This window comes from Zeus faber (genome assembly GCF_960531495.2).
Source record: "Zeus faber genome assembly, chromosome: 18".
In the NCBI taxonomy this organism is placed as follows: domain Eukaryota; kingdom Metazoa; phylum Chordata; class Actinopteri; order Zeiformes; family Zeidae; genus Zeus; species Zeus faber.
The window spans coordinates 21,303,196-21,326,239 of NC_137210.1; the positions used below are offsets into that span (position 1 = coordinate 21,303,196).

At 43.6% G+C, this 23,044-nt stretch overlaps 1 protein-coding gene across 1 annotated transcript in view; it reads left to right on the forward strand.

The window, feature by feature from the left end:
* The window catches only part of dpp10 (dipeptidyl peptidase like 10), a gene marked incomplete at both ends in the record, with an annotated part of 92,493 nt that overhangs the window by 44,461 nt on the left and 24,988 nt on the right, over positions 1 to 23,044 (forward strand). The window contains 4 exons of the mRNA XM_080019408.1: positions 6,746 to 6,840; positions 7,225 to 7,299; positions 20,514 to 20,566; positions 21,455 to 21,536. Of these exons, the coding sequence (XP_079875534.1) occupies positions 6,746 to 6,840; positions 7,225 to 7,299; positions 20,514 to 20,566; positions 21,455 to 21,536 (305 nt within the window). The remainder of the gene's footprint in view (positions 1 to 6,745; positions 6,841 to 7,224; positions 7,300 to 20,513; positions 20,567 to 21,454; positions 21,537 to 23,044) is intronic.

Below are 23,044 nucleotides of genomic sequence, written 5' to 3' on the forward strand. Positions count from 1 at the left end.
CACCACACGGTCCCTCTGCAATGATCGCGCTGTCTGTGAAGTTTACAGTGCATTGCAAATATCATTGTTTTTAATCTCTTTACAGTAGACTATGTAATAATAATAATAATAATAATAATGATAAAAGACTAATTTGGACCCGACGATGAGGACGCGTTTAGAGCGTGTACCTCATGAATATTCTTAACTTGTTCAGAGAATAAATCTGCTCCCTGCTTCTCGTCTGGACCTTCTCTTCTCCTTTTTCCTCCCAGCTGAATAAAGTAATTTATTTTGGAATATGACACATTAGAACACTGTTGTTGCCACGTTATTCTCCTGCTGTTATTAGAAAAAACGAATATCGGGAAAGGAGTTATTGTCTTCTTTCTCCCCACTAAACCCACACAGTGGCGCCCCCTCAAATATGGCTATTATTATTCTACTTTGTCCAAAGTTGACAACCGATATTCGGATTTTGAAAAAAAAAAAAAAAAAAAAAAGAAAAAACGCGCTCCTCTCTCAACTCCGCTCTGCCTTTATGCCTTCGCCTCCCCCTTCCCTCTTTAGGTCGGTTTACAGTACAATACAGATGTTTTGCTTCCAATCTCGATGCCAATTCATGAAAAAAAAAAAGAAGACGAATATCACCACCAGCCAACCCCCTGTTGGACGCATCCCACTATCCAACTACGAAGAACTGCTTGGGTGGTTGCGTAGTTGAGTCTCCGTTCTGTCATTTTGTCAGGTGATTTGTCTTTATTTAACGTGCCTTTTTAAATAAATGTGACTTGACTGATGGAGGACGGCGGAGGGTTGCTGTTCCAACTGGGAATGCGCTCATCCGCGAGCGGTTCTGATCAGTCGGTGTGTTGCGGGATGACCATTTGGAACTCAGGGCCTCATCTCGAGTTTGAGTTAAAAAAAATTATAATGTATTTCATTATTGAATAGGTTACAGACCTTGCGCATTACTTATACATTAGAGTCTTAGCTTGCTCTTTTTCAACCAGGAATGTTCCATTATTTAAGGGGACAAGCGCAGTGCAGGCCTATGGTTGCACGGTAATGTCTGAAAGATCACACGAATCAATCCCTCTCATCAGCTCTAAATATTCATCTCTTAAACTCAGCGATTATTTAACCTCAACTCAACCTCAAATAGGAAAACAACCTTTTTGATAAACCAAAAAAAAAAGGTCACGTGACAGAATCATTCTTAAAGTTGGGGTGTTTTACCCATGTTACTCATTCACTCATCAGATCGGAAGTTTTACTTATTGTGAATGATAGGTCTGAGTAGATTTGTGCTTTGTTTATAAGGGATTGGACTCTCAAGGGACCTTGTGATTTGATGCAACTTTATGTTTCACCATCCAGCGGGTTTTAGTCATGTTCTACTTATCCCTTCCATTGTACTGCATTTATTCAAAGTTCTGTGCATATTGGCAACAACCGTACTGAAATATCATGGATCACAACCTACGACCTTTCCCTGTGTGTGTGGATTGATGTGGACTTGAACCGGTGCGTGTGTAACTGTTCTCCAATTTCTACATAAATACCTTTTTTTCTGTAATAATTGTATATTCTGTCGACCGAAAATACCAAGTCTACCTTAAAGTACACCTACCACAACATTCAAAAAGCCCCTCTTTTTTTTTAACCCATTTTGATAATCATTTCTCATAACCAGACAATTAGATGGTACATGTACTGAACTCTAATTGTGAAAAACATTTTTATTTCGTTTTTATTTTTGGCTCACTGTCACCAAGGACATTAACTACTCAGGTTTTGAAAATCACTATTGAAAGCCACAGGACGCTTTGATACTTGACAGCATTGATGCAAGTCTATAAAAGCGTCTAATTTCCACGCAGCGTCCTGCGTCTCATGTTTTCCTCCCCTTGATTGTCGAAAAAGGGCTTGAGTCTCATCAGTGCGGTTTCTTTTGATATATTTATATTTTTTTAAAGAGCAGGGGAGTTGAGAACTGTGACTGCACCCGCAGCAGGAAATCACTCAGAATTCCAAAGAAACAGTGCTGACTCATTCCGGGGAATCCGATACCCGAGGACGGCATCTGTGGAGTATTAGTTGATGAGGACAGTTCTGTTTACTGGTAAAAAGGTTTATTTCCTAACTCTCACTACTCTCACTACTCTCACTACTCTCACTACACTTACACGACGCTCATCACACTGTTGACTCTCGCTGCCTGAAATCGACTGTCTCTTGATTTGGATTGACAGAGAGGGAATTGGATGAGAATTGGACACGCCCCCCCTCCCGTGAAACTCACACACACACACGCACACACACTTTTGCCATGATGAATATGAGCTCATCATTCTCGAATTCTCTAATTAAATTACATAATTTCTGTGCTGTTGGTAATTGCATGTTAATCTTTTGGGGGAAAACCTCCAGACTTCCCTGAAATGGTATAGTATTATATTAGTATTATATCATGTAGTGTAGTGTAGTGTAATGTATTATAGTATAGTTAGTATGATATAGCATAATATAGTACATTATAGTGTAGTGTACAATAGTGTACTTAACTGTAGTGTAGTATTGTATCGTTGGGTGTAGTACAGTTAGTGTTATTATTTAGTGTTAAATTGTATAATGTATTAGAGTCTAATGTAATGTAGTGAAATATAGTGTAGAGTACTGAAATGTGATGTAGTATAGTGTAGTATAGTATAGTGTACAATAGTGGAGTTAACTAGTGTAGTATAGTATAGTTGGGTGTAGGGCTGTGTAATGAGGTGTAATGTTATACAGTATCACTTCACAATAAGTGGCTTTTATTTTAATAGTAAAATTTGTAAATAATAATGAAACATCTGAGAATATTTAAACAAAACCTAAACAGTCAAGAGCTTTAGCAAAACTAGACTTTGGAATAATGAACAATAAGTTAGTTATTACACTACTTTTAAGTTCATCCCCAAAATAAGCGCAGAAAAACAGAGGCTATCCTTGCCAGAGGAACACTAGCAGTAAAAGGCAAATTACTACCTGCAGTTCCGCAGCTCCGATCAAAGGGATCATTTCTCCGAAACAAAGCAAAGCAGCGATGGTCGGGTTTATTTCCTACTCTCATCCGCACGTCTTTGGAATTACTGGACGTTCTGGTCGAAGGCCAAACTCTCCCCTGTACACACGGTGAAAGGGGGAAGAGGGGCCCGGGCGTCTCCGCCGACCTGGCCTTCGCACACCGTTACCGGGAATATTTCTCTCTCATGTGCGTTCACTGTGCAACAAACTGGATGAACTTATATTGAACTTTATTGTTATGTTATTTTGTGAAATTCAAATTCTATTCTAATTTAGTTCCTGCAGCCCTAGTGTGTGTGTTGAGGGATGCGGCGAGGCAGACCCTCCACGGAGCCGACCGCAGCTCTCCCAATTCCAAGTCGGTCCGGAGCCGGGAGCCGCATTCAACTCCGCGGCGGGGCCCGCGCCCCCCGGCACACACTGCATTTGTTTACCGGCGCATCCTGACCGCCCCAATACGGCCACCATGTCGGACAGTATTACCCACAACAATATGGGGGGAAGAGTCGCTCGTTGGTTGGTCTCACACTGTCCATCTGCTCCTGGGCTTGTTCCATCTAGCCCACTCAGCTACCCCACTGTCTGTGTCTGTGCCGGAGGGCCCTGAAAACACTACTCGGTTGGCATGTGGCAGGTGGAACTGACGTAATAGTATAGTACTGGATACTGTGGCATAGTGTAGCGTAGTATAGTGTAGTATAATGTACAATAGTGTAGTTAACTGCAGTGTAATATAGAGTATTATTGTGTTGTATAGTATAGTGTAGTGTATTATAGTATTGTATAGTATGCTGTAGCATAGTATACAGTATAGTGTAGTTTACTGTAGTATAGTGTAGTATGTATGTGTTATGTAGTGCAACGTGGTGTAGTACAGTGTACAATAGTGTAGTTAACTGTGGTGTAGTATAGTGTAGCATGGTGTTGTGTAGTGCAGTGTGGTGTAGTATAGTGTAGTGTGCAATAGTGTAGTTAACTGTAGTTTAGTGTAGCATAGTGTGGTGTGACGTGGTATAGTGTTGTGTACATGTGTAGTGAGTATTATAGCATATTAAACCATCTCTTCCTTCCAGCCATCAGAACAAGTGCACCTGGGCCTGTAAAGTATTTTCTTTTAAGAAGTGTGCTTTGCTTAAAATTGTGATTGTTATTCCTTCTATAGAGCCTGAAGTGCCTGTATGCCTTTGTGCACATCCACTCCCAGGTGTTTCAGGAGGCGCTCAGAGCAGATGCTGTTGTCTAAAACTGTGGAACAAATTTGATGATCAAACGAGATCCAACAGGCTTGAGGTAAAGAAGTTCTGACGAGTGATTTTCATTCCGCATGATCTCTAAGCATCTTCATTTGGAACGATCGCTGGCCCGCAGTCCCCCGGCAGCAGATTCACGCACTCGTCCTGTCTGATACGATGATATGCATTGCTGTGATAAGCCTGCGAGGTTGTGATGGGAGTAATTAGGTTTGGCACGATTGAGCTCAAAGCACGCTATAAAGAATCGGTCAAACTATTTTTAAATATTGCCACGCTGCGGGCCGCTGAGAGGTGAGGACAGCTGACATCAGGAGCTCACATTTTGATTTATTTCTTCTTTAATTACTGTTGTTATTATCATAGTTACCCCCCTAACCTCTTCACTATTGGGCAAATTGGTTGAGACCACATTGTTTACAGCAACCATCTGTGGAAGACTGTAATGCAGTGCACAATGACACACACGCACATGCACACACATTTCAACAGTTTATCAAGTTATCATTTACATGGCAAACGCCTGCCCTATCGTACTGTTATGGACCACAAAATGTCCCTGCATGTCAGTCACTACGATTTCTATGTCAGTGGTGGCCACTGCGTTGCAAATGTATCTATTCATAATTCCAAAAAATCTATAAGATATATTTTCCTTTATTAATGATTTTCTCTTCTGTTATCGTATTCAAAAATCAAATTGGTTCATTAAATAGTACGTTGTATGTGCAAGTTATATAAAGTCATATAGTTGAATATATGAAGATACTGTGTGTAGTTGTAGATACAGTTTATATATATCAATATATATATATATATATATTTTGCTTGTTGTTTTTATGTAGTTTTAGTTTGATGCCACCCACCAACAATCAAAAGTTCACAGAGAAGGCTAAATCTTCTCACTCTTCTAAAATTAAGATACTGAATTTAAACATAAACTGTGCGGTTGACACTTTTTATTTATTCATTTAAAGGGACTGCTTGTTTTGATCCTCTATTTATTTCCATTTTCTAGTCAGAGTATTCTTTTTTGGCACTGCCAATTATAGTGCCTGCACTTGCTCTGACTGGTTTATTTTGTCGCTTATCTTCCTCCAAGTCTCCGTGTGTGTGTGTGTGTGTGTGTGTGTGTGTGTGTGTGTTCGTGTGTGTGTGTGTGTGTGTGCGTGTGTGCGTGTGTGTTTGTGTGTGTGTGTGTGTGTGTGTGTGTGTGTGTGTGTGTGTGTGTGTTCGCCACAAATTGGGCATAAATGTTTGACACTGTGCTTATTTGTGTGCGTGTTACTGTGTCTTATGTTGCGTGCGCAGAAGACCCGAACAGCGCCCTGCCTCCCTTGCCGGGTGGCATTTCAGGGGCATTTCTGAGCGTCTGCATATGACAAAACAAACAATGCAGCGGCGTGCAGCCATTTCAGGGCGGCATAAAGGATGCTTTCCAGACTCCAGACAGGCAATATGCCTCCCATCCTGAGGGAACACAACAGCTTTCCCGGAAAACAGGGGAAGGGGAAAAATGAAACAGGCCCTGTCTTTGTATTTGTTTGATGCCGAAATCTTTGACTTCAAATGTTAATCACATCACATCGTGACAGCTCAAATTTGAGCCGTTTGTCAGCGATGCCATCTTCTTAAGGTTGTTTAATTTGGGGGGAACAATGAAAGACCAAAACAATGTTTCGTAATGGACTTGTCAGCACTAAAGGCCACCAACAGAATTTTTATTTTTTGCATTTGGGAGCATTTGAATATTTATGTATTTATGTATTTATGCACGCCCTGCAATGATGCATAGAGTCTACGGTCATTACTGCACATTTCTGACAAATATTTGACCAATATTTGACCACCTGAACTCAGCAGAAAGTGACTTATTGTGATAAATGTGATTATCCAAACTGGTTCAACCACTCAACGCGAAATAAAAAACATTTCTTCACACTTGCACTGCCCCTTATTGAACGACTACAGCCCACTGACTGCAGCAGACGCCAGGCTACAGCCTTTTGACGACAAAAATATTGAGTAACATATTGCCATTTAAAAATCCAGTCCACTTCGAAACTCACTTAACTTTTTCTCTCCATCATTGAAATGGTACTTTGTTTATCACCGGTTACCATGGTGATGCTAATTTTGAATTTTCTGTTCGGAGACAAGCAAAGGGTTCAAGCTCGTTGTCAAACTTGAACTTGATAGTTCTACTGTAAGAGGTATTTTGTGCATCGTCTATTTAGAGGTCTATTGTCTATTTTATTTTATTTTATCTACTTGAGTCCTATTTTATTTGTCATATCATTATTGCAGGTTGTTGTTTGTTTTCCTCCAATGTATGCTGCTGTAACGCCATCGTTTTCCGTTAAGTGCTATAATTAAAGTACCTATCAATACCTTTGTCCAAATACCCCTTTCCCTCACTCAGATTCCATTTGTGTGTTTCTTTACAGACTCTGAAGTCATCTACAGGAACCGCGACGGCCACGTCATCAAGTTCAACATCCTCACCAACGAAACGGAGATTGTTCTCACAAACACAACATTTGTAAGTAGAGTCTCCTTACATATTTACACGCTGCACTGCATCAAATGGGATTTTTGGTATTATAATCACTCATATTATTATCATATTAGAATTATTATATTATTATTATTATAATCGCACAGACTGTGAGACCCTGTCTTCCCAACAAAGTGTTACTCCTTCAGATCAATCTTTGTGTTTATTTTTGCCTGTAATAAAACTTTGTGGCTTCTTGCTCAGTTAATTTTCTAATGCACTTACTTATGTTGACCATCTGTCTGTGTCGTACATCTGTTAATATTTAGAGGCTTATCAAGCCCGTTGCAGTGTGTTAGGTCTAATCGCACGGAGGGAGTAGAGATTTATTAGTCTCTTGATCCAGTTTCCTTTGGTCTTTTCCACCAGATTAATTTCAATGTGGCAAAGTATTCCATCTCTCCGGACTTAAAATACGTCCTCTTCGCTTATGACGTGAAACAGGTAAGCCCCTTTGAAAAACATGGCAAGAACTTAGCAATAACTAATGCTGATCTGATTTCGGCCATTTCTTCCCTTTCCCCTTTTTTTTGCACTATTCCTTAATTGGGACTGACCGCATTCAGACCGGTTCCCCTTTTTTTATCCACACCTTTTCTTTTCCATCCATTCCAATTGTTCTGTTTATTAGTTGTTATGAAGCTCCACCTGGCTGCCCTCACCGGAGAACTCCGTTTGCACTGCCAACTGCTGCTTTTTGTGTAGCTTGCTGGTTTGCTCATCAATATTTACATATATGCTAATATCTTCGTATAAAATTACCCACGGGCCACATTGAAGAAGATATTTCGTTTTGCAGAGCTGCATCATCTCTCCTTCTCTCTCTCCTTCTCTCTCTCTCTCTCTCGCTCTCTCTCTCTCATTATTTAAAGCCCAGTTGTGACCTGTGTGACACACAACTCATGCGTTTAAGGATATACATTACGTCTTACAGGCGAGCTTGAAAAATGCGTTCTGTGCTGGACGTTCATCAGCAGTTTAGCATAATCATCTAATCTAGCATCTTAATGTGATTGTGAGTGTTATGCCCTGGGGAGGGGGGGAGGGGCGGGCACTGTGGGGCTGTGGAAATTCCATTGCAGTCTTTGGCAGATCATAATCATTTATCAAAATAGCTGTAGTTTGTTGCATAATTAGTAGCTCTCCATCAGAAGAAAGTAGATAGCAAAATGAAATATGGAAATGAGACTACTTACTCCAGAAGGAACCGTCTGGAAGGATTAGTGAATAATATTTGTTAATTTGCATATTCTGTATTGGTGTCAAGGCTTTGAACGTAGAGTCATGTAGCGACCACCGGCCATAGGGCCAAAGAGTTCTACCGTCAGGCTGAGGTGATCTACAGTACAAGTGTTTTAAACTGCTCACATTCACGCCTCATACAAAGCAAGTAGAATAACAGGTAAATATAGTAAGAGAAAGATAACTCCCACCTCTGACTTGTTCACTGTTTTTATATTGGTCATCGAGGAATATACTGCAACATGAACTGTCTTATTGTAGTGGCGCAGTGATCCATAAACGTACAGAACTGCGTTCTCCTAAACAGCCAGCTATCAATTTAGAAACTCCTCGGGTGGGGGGGCTGGCATGCGGTGGAGATTGCCGTTGACCTGTCACAGTCAGAACACAGAAACGCTTGTCAAACTCACTTCCAGAAAATAGTGGTCGCCCGGTATGGGTTTTTCATTGGCCGATGCCGATGCTCATATTTAGACAGCCCTATGGCTGGTACATAATGTGGATATCATCTCGGGTTTTGTTTGAATCTGATAAAATACAACCATTTAATAATAATAACTAATGAGACATAAAATTGCTGAATTTGAATGAATGAATTATTACACTTAAATTATTGTCTGCATTGTCTCTGCAGTGCACTTAGTTGATACATACAAAAAATTGTATCAACTAAATACATTTCCACAGGTAATCAAATAAACTAAACTTTGTGGAAAAAAAATACTTATGAATGAAGAATAAATTATTAAAATGATAAAAAAAAATGTAATTGATAAACTGCGTCATATTATAATTTAGCAACATGGAGACGCACCACAGGATGGTGGGGACACACAGTTTTTTTTTTTAAATGGGACGGAACAGGACTGTCCCTTAACTCATTTGTGTTTGAAAATGTTGTTTCATACAAGTCAGGAAACACACAAAAATAAATGTACCTAAAATCAAAATTCTCTGAGTTAAGCTTGCGTTTTGCCTCAAATGCGAAGTATTTCCAAACAGCACTCCTGCTGTTTTCAACACCGGCCGTGGAGGCTCGGCACGCGCCATCTCAAATGAGCTTACACCATAACAAATGAATGACACAGTGGAGACAGCCAGTGAATAAGAGGAGGCGGGACTACGTGGGCACCGCTGCAGGGTGTGTGTGACTCGCTGTCAGAGAGAAGAGGGAGTATATATGTAGATAGTGGGGAAAATGGGTATTGAAACCGTTTCAAATATTCTGAATCGATATGTATAGAAAAATAGATACACTAGCCTGCGGAATTTTTTTGTTTATTGGCCTAGAGAGCACAGGCATCGGCCAATGCCTATTATCTCAAAATGTGCAAATATCGGCCTCATGAATTTAATCGGTGGACCACTAGTTTCTAGAGGATAATTTGGTTGGGGAATATATCTACGTTGTCAGAATTGACATCCGTAATTTGCAAAGCCCTGAACTATATGTTTCCATATATTGTACTTTAAGAGGTGCCCCCAAATTACACTACCACCCCTTGAAAGGTACATGTCCAAGAGTTGTCCAAAACAGTTGACCCTAGAGTTGAATTTCTGAGATCTAGGGCTTCAAGGGTGACCTCTGGTCAGGGTTCAAAGGTCAAGGTCACCTATTGCCTCGTCCAACCTGCACAAACATCTGCCTCGCTTTATTTGCATACAATAATGCCTCAAAAATCACTTGTCTGCTGTTTCATTTTATGACTGTTGCGACACCAAATACAAGTCCCATAATCATTGATAAGCCCACAGTGAAGCAGACATACACGATACAGAAATTGCGTAACCAAAAAGTACAGGTCGGCTCACTGTCAGCCAATATCTCTCTCACACATAATGCACGCATATGTGAGCTTATGCACCCACACACACACACACACACACACACACACACACACACACACACTAAGAGATGAATGTGAGCCCTTTGCCTAATAAGTTCAAATACCATAAATAATAATGTGTATAAATGGATACAATAAAAGGCAGCACCGATGTCTCAACAAAACTCATGCAACACTCAAGCGCTGATTTGCAGGGTAGTAAGGGGCCATCGTGGACTGAAGCCTGGCCATCCTATTGGCCAGTCCAGCTGTAATGCCTTTTTGGGGGCATATTTTCTTTGGCAGAATATTTTTTTTTTTTGAGGTGGAACCATTTATGTATGGACCCAACACACCTGGGATGCATTTTAGGAGTGCACACCCGTGCAGAGAGAGTGGGGAGTTCATAGTCACCGCTTTTTCCATTTCAGTATTTTGAGAAACACAATAAAAACACAATGTTTTTATTACCTTTATTTAGATGAACAGGACACGCGATTGCTCCCTCTCCAATGCCTCCATTACACATGGAGACACACATACACACACACACACACACACACACACACACTTTTAGATTCATATAACATTCGGGGCTGAACCCCTGGATGCCACACATCCAGGACCCCTCAGGTAGATTTGACTCTGTTCCGTGATATGATGTCAATAATTTGTTGAAATGTATTTAACCAATTAAACACCAGATATTTATTTGACACCGCTTTGAGCCAGTAATTGGTTAGATCACATATTGAGGGAATGTATACACATATTATACATATATTATATACCACTTCATAAAGTACAAAGAAGGGATGATCTCAAATGAAGGACAAATGAGCTCAAAGCTGCGCCGGTAGACAGACACAGTATTTCAAAACCACCCTCCATTTGTTGTCAGTCTTTTAAGGACAGACACACACAGCAATATATGATATCATCTCATACAGAAAGATTGATTCATTCTATTTCCTCAGTTGTTTTACTTGTATGGAAAATGAAAAATGTAAAACTAACTCGGAGAATTGGAGCTGAGGTTTTTTTGTTTCTCCTCCAGACAACGGTGTGCGCCGGCTCCCGTGCCTGTCTTTCTTATTTTAGATCTATTTATTATTGTTTGTTTTCCTCCATGTATGAAACTACATTTTTAAACACACCTGAGTTAAGGGACTGTCCCGCTCCGTACAGTTCCTAAAAAAAATCCTGTGTGTCCCCGCCGTCGGGACAATGGAGACACACGTCTCCCCCTTGTTTCTGTTGCTCTGGGACTTCATTTTGTAAAAAGTGGATGATTTTGTGTAAATACTTTATTTGTTAATAATAAATCCTGCACTTCTGGAACAGGGAGACCGCATTCGCCACATTACATCACTTTCGCCGATCGCTGCTGATTGGAACTTTGCACAATCGCCAGTGCATTATAGGATTCATACCTCAGGTCTAGTCCTGCCACAAGTTTATCAATGATCACACTGAAAACAACCACTGCATCTTTGTTGGTTTGCCGGTCGTTGTCATTGCAACATCTGGCTCAGATGATTCATCTTGTTGCTTTGTTACGCCGTCCCCCTCCGTCTGTGTCGGCCTTATAAGTCTGTGCGACACCCAGTGACAACTCCTTCGCCCTCGACTCAAACATGTCAAATAGTTCCCTTCGACCTGCGATGAAATCCCTCAATGAGCGTACCAGTTCCCCTGCATTGGCGAGGTGGAGCTCAATTTCTTGGAATTTGATGCTTGTTTTGTGGACACGCCGGAGCACAGCGTGAGCGCAGCTATTCCTGGCCTCTCCATCGGCCTTCAAAGAGCCGGAGCTTCGTTATGACATAATCCATTGGTCGCCTGGGCACCGCGTTTCCAGGTCATTCTTCTCTTTTAGTTTCTTCCCTTGGTTCGGTTCAGATGTTGGAGGAACAAGGTGGCGTTGCAGAGCGCAATCAGATGCACCTCTGTCCCGGGTGAGCCCCGAGGCCCAGACTGGGGCTTTCTCCGTGATCCTTTTATTTTGCTCCCCCACTCTTTATCCTTTGTTGTGAGTTTTTGGAAAGCGGCACCAAAAAATAATGGGAAAGAAAAAAGCGCCTAATTAAGCGATTGTCTTAACTCAACCTCCGCGCTGCGGCCGGAAGACCCGGTGCTTTGTTCCAGGCAGCGTTTGCAAAGACGGAAAATTACTAACCTTACATCCTTCGGCTTGCCACTTGTGTCCGGTTTAAGACCAAAAGAATCCCAGGCCTATAGGCCTAAAGAGGGAGAGGGACGCAGGGGCCGCATGGAGATGTGAATCGGGGTGCCTGCCCCGCACCCCACGGCGAATACGTTGACAATCGTCGATTGTTAGGCAGACGTTTGCCGGTAGGAATATTTTGACATGGCGCCCAAACCTACCGCTCAGCTCTGTGCAGTAGCGGCAGGGGCTTCAGGAAGTGCATTGCTGTGGACGTTCCGAACAGGCATTGAACAGGCAATGCACTAGTCGGCAAGATTTTCACAAAGCCTTCCTGTATAGATCCCTCAGGGGACAGGGGTAATCGCGCATAATAGATGTGAGTTGGTCTGTGTGTAATATGTCTGGAGTGGAACACTAATGGAAAAAAAAACACTTGGCTATTTGAATGTTATTCATAACAGAACTTGTTCCCTCATTAACTGAACAAACTCATCACAAATTGTTGTGGAACCCTAATGACAGCATCCCCTGGCCTGCATTTCCAAATCATGCAATGTGCTCTCTCAAGAATGGGTCCAACCGGCGGATCGATTCTCGGCACCCCGAATTATTGCCGTTATTGGGTGAGCCAAATGTGTGTGTTTCCCTCTAAAGGCCAGCCCGGGCTCAGATTACAATTTCATAGCGGCTGCGACCCTATTTAGCACCCCAGTCCACTACTGGCACTCAAACTGTTGACGCGGTCCAAAATCAATTTGTCCCTCGTGGCGGTCCTGCTGATCCACGCGGGCATACGCTTGCGACGGGCCTCCGAAAAAAGTCATGCTCAGCAAAACGCTCTCCCGGGTGCTCCCAGTCGGACGAGGCACGCGACGCACATCTTTTGGCGGTGAGTAGAGTAGCCGGTCGCAGGGCACGGATTCACCGTTGACGAGTTTGAAACCATTTTTGAAATGTATTGTTGCTTGTGTTGTTGCTGATGTTCAGATCCTGAAAAGTCAGCCTCCCAATTCTGCCACTGGAGCGGCCCCTCCCTAACCCAACAGTCCACTGAGTCCTTGCTGATTTCCGCCCGGTATCGCGGGTCTGTTCTGGTTCGTGCAGGCGGTTCTGGGGCTGGGACGAGCTTGCAGCCAGTCGGATTCAGCATCAGTTGATGCTGACGTCCCGGGGATTTCAGGGCGCTGATGCCGAGGCTCCAGCGTCATCCAGGGTGGGAGTGGACAAAGAACCACCCCTTAAAATAGACCAGACAGGCTGAATTAAAACCCCACATTATCTAATGGCCGCCCGGCTCAGCTAACCTGCAGGTGGTAATTCCGCCGCTGTCCTCGGTGGTTGTCCCACTTGCCGGCTCGGCTACTCAGTACCGCCGCTGGAGGCTTTTCGACCTCCGGGCTCGCAGCTCCCAAATATCCGGTCAGCTCGGGGGCCTTTTATTAATAGCTGTGACTCCCGCTGCAATTACTGTCTTTGATTTCTTTTGGGGGTTTTTTTTTGGAGCTCCGCTTTCACATTTCTTTCCAGACATTTTTGCAAACGTGGCTTTTGAAGTCAATTTCCACTCAAGCCAGGCAGCCGCATGGCATATAAATGGTTGAAGAACAGCAACTTATTGTTTGTTGGACACTAAAGACAGGCACGTGAGGTGACGCCATACATTTACCAATCACAGTGGCTTTTACTTTTTATTCAAAACACTAAACCCCCGACACACGCACACACACACACACACATACACACACGCTAACAGTTGAATGTGAGCCCTTTGCCTAATCAGTTCAAATGCCATGAAGTATAAATGATACAATAAAAGACAGCACCAATGGCTCATATCCCCAAAGAAAACACAAACACACGCACACACACACACACACGCACGCAGGCACGCGCTCACACACACACACACACACCTACACACACACACACACACACACACACACACACACACACACACAGACACAACAGTCGGGAGAACCCTACGAAGTCAAGAGTGATTATTTTTTTTTCCCTAACTGTGAATTTAATTTAATTTTTGAATATTTTTCCCCACGAGCCCCCCCGGGGCCCGACGATGTGAAAGGGCCCACCCCTTTCACATCTTCGGGCCACGGGGCTTGAGCCCTGGTTAGCCCGTGCATTAAAATGCCGCCTGGTCAAGTGGCGGTATCTTGTTTGTTGTGTAAATGATTGCGGTCGTGCATGAAGCGACAGTGTTCGATGCTATAGGCCTTTCAATTATACACTCGGCAAATGATGAAGATAATACAGGTTTTGATTGCATTCTAGAAAGCCATCTGACACCTGACCAGGGACTACACATGAAAATGTGCCATATGGCAAGCTCTGGCACATTTACAGAAGTGTTGTTTCATGGACACAGTCCCTGTAAAAATGATGAAATACATTTATTTTCCTGAAACAAAACACTTTTCAGATACAACCTAATCCTATTGTTTGCAGTTAACCGACAATTAACATTTTCAGAATTGGTAAGACAGAGTCCTTGGTGGAGGAGGAGGAGGAGGCGGAGTTCAAAATAAAAACGACTTTAGCGAGTCCGGTTCAAGTTGGAGATGAAAGCTTATCTGATCTGAGGCAAGTCTCACCGAAGCTTATCGAGTTTGAGTTAAATGCGAGATCAAGGATCCAAGCGTCTGAGTCAATTTGGAGATTAAATAAGTATTGAAATAATATAGCAAGTCCACAGCATGCTAAACTCGAGGCCTTTGAATATGTACCCCAGCCACGCTCGTGAACCAGACGCCGCTCGACTGGAGTAAGGATCGTCCTGTCGAGAAAAGGAAGTAATGGGCAAATCTCTTGAGCTTCACCCGGCTACAGGATTACATGCCCCTTGTCTGTCTACGTCTTTATCTGAGGCCGATTACGTTTGATAAAAGCTTGTAATCTCTGTGTTCCTTGTCAGTCCCGGCAGCGGGCCGCGTTTTCAGACCAGACAACAACTTAGTAATGCTCACCACGACGGAGCTCCCCAAAGCCAAAAGACACGGTTGTGTTCATGATAGGTACTGGCTCGTAGCTGATTGCGGAGATGGGGCGGCGCCCCCTCGAGCTCGGGCGCTTTGTTGTCGCGACGGAATAACCTTAAAACTGTTCCGGTTTTAATTTTTTTCTTGCAGCACATTTTATATGCTCCAATGCCTTCATATTGAGGAATTACAGAATTAAATCATATCATATGTCTTCATCAGTGTATTGCTTATAGTCACTCTTGTCCCCGTCCCCGACCAAATAAAATGTTCTCCAAAGGTCTGCAAATCGTCACACACAGGATATATTATTCTCCCTCTCACCTGTAAGTCAGAAACGAATGTGTTTTTCTTCATTCTCCAATTTCACGAGTAGAAGGTGAATCATGATGCAACAGCCATTATAAATGGTCTCTTCTGAATTAGAATGGGTTCAGAGTCCAATACCACACAGTGTGCCTCAGTCGCTGATTAAAGAGCAGAATGGCCAGTGGGGAAGCATTGATATCATGAAGAGGAAGGGAGAGACGGTTCCCCCAACGCATTCACAGTCTAGATGGGAAAGGAAAAAATATATATAATGGGAAAACAACTTGTCCTTTGATGTACGATATGACTGCCAGAAATAGCACCTGCACCTCTTAGGCATCATTTTTTCATTATGCCCATGTGTGAGTAGATTTGGATGGGCTTTGTATGATGGTGAGGCGGTGCAGTGCAAAGCCGTGCAGCGGGCATCTTCATAAATTCTGGGTTCTTAAACAGTCCTGGGTTCCTTACGCTCAATTATATTCCCCCCAAAAACACCTGATGCTATCGCTGGATCAGATGAGGTAAAATTTGATTAAATCTTATTATATTACAAATTGTTTGAGACTACCACATGATATTACATGACCTTTCTTGAGTTAGAAATTAAGGATGTTCATAGGTTTTAGCCCCTTTCGTTGGCCGATCTGCTCATTGGTGGACGTTTAATTGCCGGTCGTACCGGACAACAGAAGCAGATCCAATGCAATTTGAACATTCCATTGCACTACATTGCATCACTTTCAGCCGACGCTTTTGTCCAAAGTGACTTAAAAGAAGTACTTTAGAAAGTAGTAGTCAAAGTGACAGTCATTGACAGCAAAGCCGTACATGGGAACAAGTAACATTACTTGATGTGTCAGCGGATTTCAAAGTGGCTGAGGCTCCTTTGTGAATAGATGTCTCTTTTTTTTCAATAGAAACAATGGAGACATCTAGACACAAATGAACCTATCAAACATTCTTGTTTTCTACGGGAAGTTACCAGACCACAGTAATATTATTCATCCTGGAGTCGATGTGCCACTGTTTCGTGTTGATATAAACAGTTATAACTGGGTCCATTTTACATTCAAATTTGACATTTTAAATGATTCATACAGCATTCATCGTTTCTTGAATTTAGTCCTTTCAAATTGTACCGGTGACTTATTCTAATTGTCCGTGAGGTAAGGATTAAAAGTGACATCAAATTTGATGTTTACTCTGTAACACGAGGTTACAGGTTTTATTTGCTCTGAGAGAGGCATGCAGGCATTTATTTTTCCTCTATAAAGTCTGATTACAATCTATTAAAACATACTACCGGGTTTATGCCACAACCACTAACGGTACCGTGGCAATTTACAGTGTCCAAGCTATGTTTGCAAATGACAACAACAACAACAATGATAAAAATGAATAAATCTGCAAATGATATATACTGTATAACAGTGTTTTTCTCGGAGGGCAAAAGGCAAATTTTCATGTTTTGACGACTTTTGACGGTCGCTCGGGGTCGCTCGGGTGCTGTTCACACCAAAAGGACGTAGTGAACAACCTGTCATTTCCTGTTTTCCATGTCTGGGGCCGTCTTTCAAAGCACTTTCAGCGCTCGCAGGCACAGACACAACAAACAAAACAAACAAAAAAAAAAAAAAACAGGCATAGAAGACAGCTACACGGAGAACTACCACAGCTCCTTGAGAATCAGAAGTATGTGTCAGTAGAGCTGGTAAACAGTGGATTTGTCGAGGGTTTTTTTCGTCTGACTTGTAATGTATTAGATCAGCGCGCCTTCGCTGCGGTCCTGCAGGTTTTAGCCCCGGCTCAGCTCCACTCTTTCGCACCCGATTCACGATGGCACGCCTGGCCTTTAAATGAACCGTGTCGGTGGGAGCCGCGCTTCAGGACCGGATTGCGGAACACAGTTTTTTTTCAGATAAAACCCAAAACTCTTCCCTACCATCTCCCGAGCCTCCACAATCCCTTTGGAGACGCGTAAAATCGCACTTCTCCGACAACGTCTAGGGCGTTACTCTCGGGCTGAAGACAGAGCCAAAGTCGCGCCGGCTATTGCACCTCTATTTCGACTCTGAAACCGAAACATTTATGCCGAGCTGCAGCGATCATGCCGGCTGTTGGTGGGAAACGCGAGTGCATTGGAGCCGCAAACGACACCGACAGGTTTCAGTTCCGAAACAAGAGTTAATTTTCCCTTTAGCGACAAGTCAAAGAAGGGGATGAGAAGCACAGTTGTCGTGTGTGTTTATCCGGTGGGCGGAGTTAATTTTGAAGTAAAGCACGGATAAATCCAACGGGGAGGAGGCTGCACAGTTGGCCTTTAAAAGCTCAGTCAGCTGGAGTTTCATCTTGATCCGGGAAGTATAAAGGACACACAGCGAAAGGCAAATTTAATGTGACACCATTTGCAGTGGTGGAAGGAGTACTCCTACTCAAATTACAAAAGTAAAACTACAAATGCCCTGAGGAAGTCGCTCTGGTTAAGGAACTGCATTCAACATAACAGCCAAGTAAAGAACCTGAAGTGCTTTATATCGAATGCACTGATGTTTCAAGAGTAAAAGTACTTGCTCAGCATTATGACCTCATATTTAGTTGTGGAGAAACATTAATTTCTTAATATAAGCTGAAAGTGTTAATTGTCAACTTCACCCTGTTAACAAACAAATTGCATTATTTTAAAAAGACGTTTGCGTTGAAATACAGCAGACTGAACACATGAAGTACTGCTATAATGGAACTCACTCATGTAAAGTACAAGTACCTCCTCAAAACGACTGAAAAGTACTTGCTTAGTTACCTTCGTCCCAGAATCCAGAGGTTTATTTCGTCACCTGCTCTGATTGCCCTCCACCGGCCTCCATCGCAGCCACAGTGATCAATTCACAAGACGGGGCTTTCCATCAACCTATGCACAGTTTGTACTTGGTGTTTGTTTTAAATTGTAAACGCTGCAGAACCATTAATCATGTTTTGACAAACACGCCATCCACAGTTATAGCTCCGGGTCAACGCCCGCCCCTCCCCAGCTCCCCGCTCTTTATTTTATTTTTGAGTCTATAAAGTTGAGAATGTCACGGTTTTATTTTATTTTATTTTTTCAACGAGCCCATGCGCTGCAAAGGTCACCCCGCCCACAGCAGCTCCTTCGCTCTCCCAGCGTCTGAGCGTTTGAGAATGAGGCGTAAACCGAATCCCGAGTCGGAGGGAAGTGTGGAGAGTGTGCGGCTTTGTGACAGAGTTTGGGAAAAGCTTCGCTTTTAACTTGTCAAATTTTGGAAAAAGGAAAAAGAAAAAGTGTGTGGAGAACATCGGGGACCCCATTTTCAGCCCAGGGGAGAGGAATCTGAGAGAAACTAACTTCCTCAAACTTCTATGCGGTGTGCTCAAGCCCTGGGCTGCCTACTGTAAATATAATATGTGCTTGCCGGTAAAAACTGTGTCGAAAGTCAATATGATTGACTTGGATTCGAAAGCGTAGCTCTCTCTCTCTGTAAACATTCAGTTGCTTCCACTAAGAACAAGAGACAATTATTAATAAACTAGAACTTGGATTCAGGCTCTGCATGGAGTGCGTGGAGGAAAAAAAAAAAAGAAAAATCACTTAAAATGCACTGTATCCGGTCCTCTTTATGGGTTGGATTGAATTTACTTTCATTTATATTGAACTTTCTTTCATTCTTTCTTACTTTCTTTCATTTTTGACGTTCTCATTTTTCACTCTGACAGCCACATTCTAGCAGCACAGGACCAACTCTGCAGGAGTTCTCGGTGAGGGGCGGAGAAGAAGGGAGGGGAGAGTGATGTTACCCTGAGAGATTAGTCAAATCCCTGGTACTTAGGTCTGACATCACAGCAGGGTTTTATGTGCAAAAAAAAAAAAAAAAATGTGATGCCTCTTTGAGAGGCATCACATCTACAAAATAAGAGGAACCTAAGACGACGACGGCCAGGCTGGACAGATTGGGCCGACGAGAGGTGTTATTATTGTACATCCAGAAGGTCATAATCACCAGAGTCACCGTGACTTGCCGTCGTAACTTGAGAGGTGACTCATTTGGGCTTTTCGCAGCAATTTTGGGGAGAGCTTCAATCACTCATCACGTTTGGCCCCAGCTCGCCATTGGTCGCACGCACTCCTGTCGACTCAAACCCCTTCCTGAACCGCGATGCATAATTCACGACACTCAAGTGCCCCTTTTTGATTGAAGTAGGCCTTTATAATTCTGGCCATCCGTCCTGATCTTCACAATCCGCAGATTGTGTGTTCAAATATATTTATCGGAGTCAAATATGAAATAGAATTTCTGCTGCATAACAGTTAATCCAGCAATTTTTTTCAAGCCGTGGAACCTTTTGCAATTTGTTGCTCCTGCAATGAAAAAATAAGGTGATAGAATTGCACTTCCTTATCCTCTTGTTTACACCGAGCATTCGCCATTATTTCTTTCGCACACCCAATTATCACCATCCATATCGTCCATAGAAGGTTTTCAGAAATGCTTGATCATTCATTAAAAGCCCGTGAGCAAGGCATCGATTTACACTCATTATCAAATCCATCGCCCATGGAACCGTGCGCAGCGCACAGATTCCAATCTGTAATTTGGCTCCTGCGACGCAGTTCAATGTCGTTTACAGTAAATGACAATATGCAAAAACGGGACTTAATTCCCCGCTCTGGGCGCGGCGAGACTTCCATTATCATTTCAGCCGCAGCCTCTCCCGGACCCCTTTACTGTCCCCCCGCTGTCACCGCCTCGTTTGATGCCCCCATCCCCGCCTTCCTTTGTCTCTGTCACTCTCCCTTTGCCTCTCTTCCTCTGTCACGCTCTTTTTCCCCTCTCCTCCTTTGGTGCCGGGGCCCTCCGTGGTGATGGGTTTCTCAGATGGAATTAATATGTCTCATCCCATAGCTGTCACCCATGCAAATTGCATTGTCTACAGATTCTATTACTGAAAATATCCCTGCAGTCCATTCGCTCTGAGGCTTTTTTTCTCCCCCCCCCCCCCCCCCCGCACCCGTTTTGTTGTTTGTCCTTATCTGTGGTTCCGTGGTCTCTCGTTAATGTTTTCGCACAGTCAGATATCTCCCTCTCCTTTCTCTTGCTCTAGGTGTACCGGCATTCATACATGGCCTCCTACAGTATCTACAATATTCATACACGGTAGGTGGTCCGTCATTCCTACCTATTGCGCGACATCCAATGTGCCCAAATTACCTCTCGCCGTTGACAGCCCTGGCCGGGAGCCAACATCATTTGCATTCGCACATGACGCTATCGCGGGCCGTTTCCCCCGATTGCGGAAAGCATTAAATGGTGATCATTTTCCCAGTTATTGTTGTCAAAGGACGCGGTGTCGGGATGGATTTTATTGACGCGTTTTTTTCTTAATTGGGCGTTTATTCTCGCTGTGCCCCGTTACGTCTGTCGTCGCGAGACGGGGCCCACCTGGGCCGGCAACACCGCCGGACGCGGGAGGGAAGTGGCGCTCGGAAACACTTGTCCGCTTGGTGGGGTTTTTACTGGGCGTAGACCGACAGGCGCTCTGGCACCTGCCGCACCTTTTTAGCGCACACTAATGGACCGCTTTCTTACGACGACTTTTTCACTTGTTTGCACTCTCCAACTGATCCCACCGACAGAATTCGGTCTCTAAGGTCCTGGAGTCCGCTTCTGAGGAAAGCCTTTTTTTTTGTTTTGTTTTGTTTTATTTAGGTGTGAGCACAGTTCACCAAACGTATTATCTCAACCAATTACAGGAAATGTGCACTGTTTGGGTTAAGTTAATATAATACAATCAGTATAAAAGTTTTTTTCTCACATCCTTCGGTATTGTTTGTTTTGCAGCCCTATTCCTCCAGAAGTGCAACCCAGCAAAGTTTCCTCCCTTTTTTCTGGAGTTGACCACTTGGAAAGCAGCTTCCGGAGGGCACGCGCTTCCTAGATGTGAAATTAACGAGTCCTCTGGTGTGGACGTGTCTTTCTCTGCCCGGTGGACATTTCTTGCGCCGGGCTAATGTGCTGTGTATTATGTATTCTGCTTTCTCCCAGGGAGGTGTGGGAGCTGGACCCTCCGGAGGTGGTGAACTCGGTCCTGCAGTACGCCGCGTGGGGGGTGCAGGGTCAACAGCTGGTGAGAGCCGGAAAAAGAAAAAAAACAAAACTCAAATCAATATCGCACGTTTCTCAATAGAAAGCTTTTTGTTGGAACAGAAGTAACGAAATGCGCGACGTTTGGCAATTTTGCAAACCGGAAATTTCGCTTTCAATCAACTTTGCCGACCCCCCGTCTGCAATTGCGCCCGCCATGTGAGCGGCTCGGATCCAGGATTCGGCTTTTGCCGTTCGTCTCCCCCACTACATTGGGGGAGCGGCGTGTCCTCGGTGTTCACCGCTCGTTGTTTTCTGTAAAGTGCTTTCCATGTCCGTCGTGCGCCGCTTACTTCGATCCCGTTGGTCAGCTGGGACTCTGTTTATCATCTTAGTCGTGCTTCTCCTCATTGGGAAGCTTGCTCGATAAGCTACTTGTGCGTTTCTTCGTGTCGTGGTGAAGTGGGAAAGTAAATCACGCTTTTGATCGGTGTCACACTGATCCTCCTTGCCTACATAGGATACACGGATGATGCTGTGTATGTGGCGGAGTTGTTGCCTCGAATTGCGCTGAAGTGCAATTCAACACATTGACCCTTTGACATTTTCCTTCAAAAACTCTACTTCAAAAAAAACGTACGTTCTTTGGAAAGAATAAAAACATGCCCTTGAGTGCGAGGGAAAATGAAAATCGCCGACGCCGTCATATATGTTAGTGCATGCGTGTGAGTGCACTTTTTTGTGGTTTGTTTGTGTGTGTGTGTGCCCTTGAATGCATTCGTAAGAATGTGCAGAAGTTAAAGATGGACTGCGAGCGGAGGAACCTAATGAGACGCCGCCGTCCTCCCATCACACCTTTTTTCTTCCTCCTGTTTTGACAGATGGTGAGGCTGGATTTGTTGACTGGTGAAAGGCTCAAGTGTAGTGGATTCCCTTTGTCTGCATTTGAAACTTTTATTGTGCTTTATTTGGGCATGAATCAAGCGCCCCCTCCATTAGGAATCCATTACGGTGAAAAGGTTGGACGAGGCAGACAGATGTGTCGCATCTCCGGCTTTGGAGTGGCACACACTTCATCATTAGCCACGAGTGCATCTTAAGAATCAGCAGTGTTTGCTTGGGCGTCTTCTGAAGGCGACGCCGTCTTTAGAAGGCTTGTTAAAAAATGCGTTTTCTGAGGCGTCGCCCGACTGGCTCAGTCCCATAAAGAGGAGGCCACGCTGTTTACGTTCAAAGGGAAATGGTGAAATATAGAGCGCCGCCGCACACATCCATGGAGCCGGGGCTCTCTAGCAATGGCCAGGGCTCAATTGGCACTCATCAGGTCTCGCGTAGTGGGACATGGATTTGTGTCAGTCAACAAGGTCCGCGCATGAACATTCCTAATTAGTTTTTAGTTGGACCACAGTCCTAACGTTATGATGAAATTTGTGAATTGAAACGACGCCCAATATTTTTTGTCTTAATATATCGCCAATTCCCTTTCTCCAAACGCAATTTAGCAGATCAACCTTCTGGCGGCAGGATGGTGCATTGGTTGATTGTTATCAC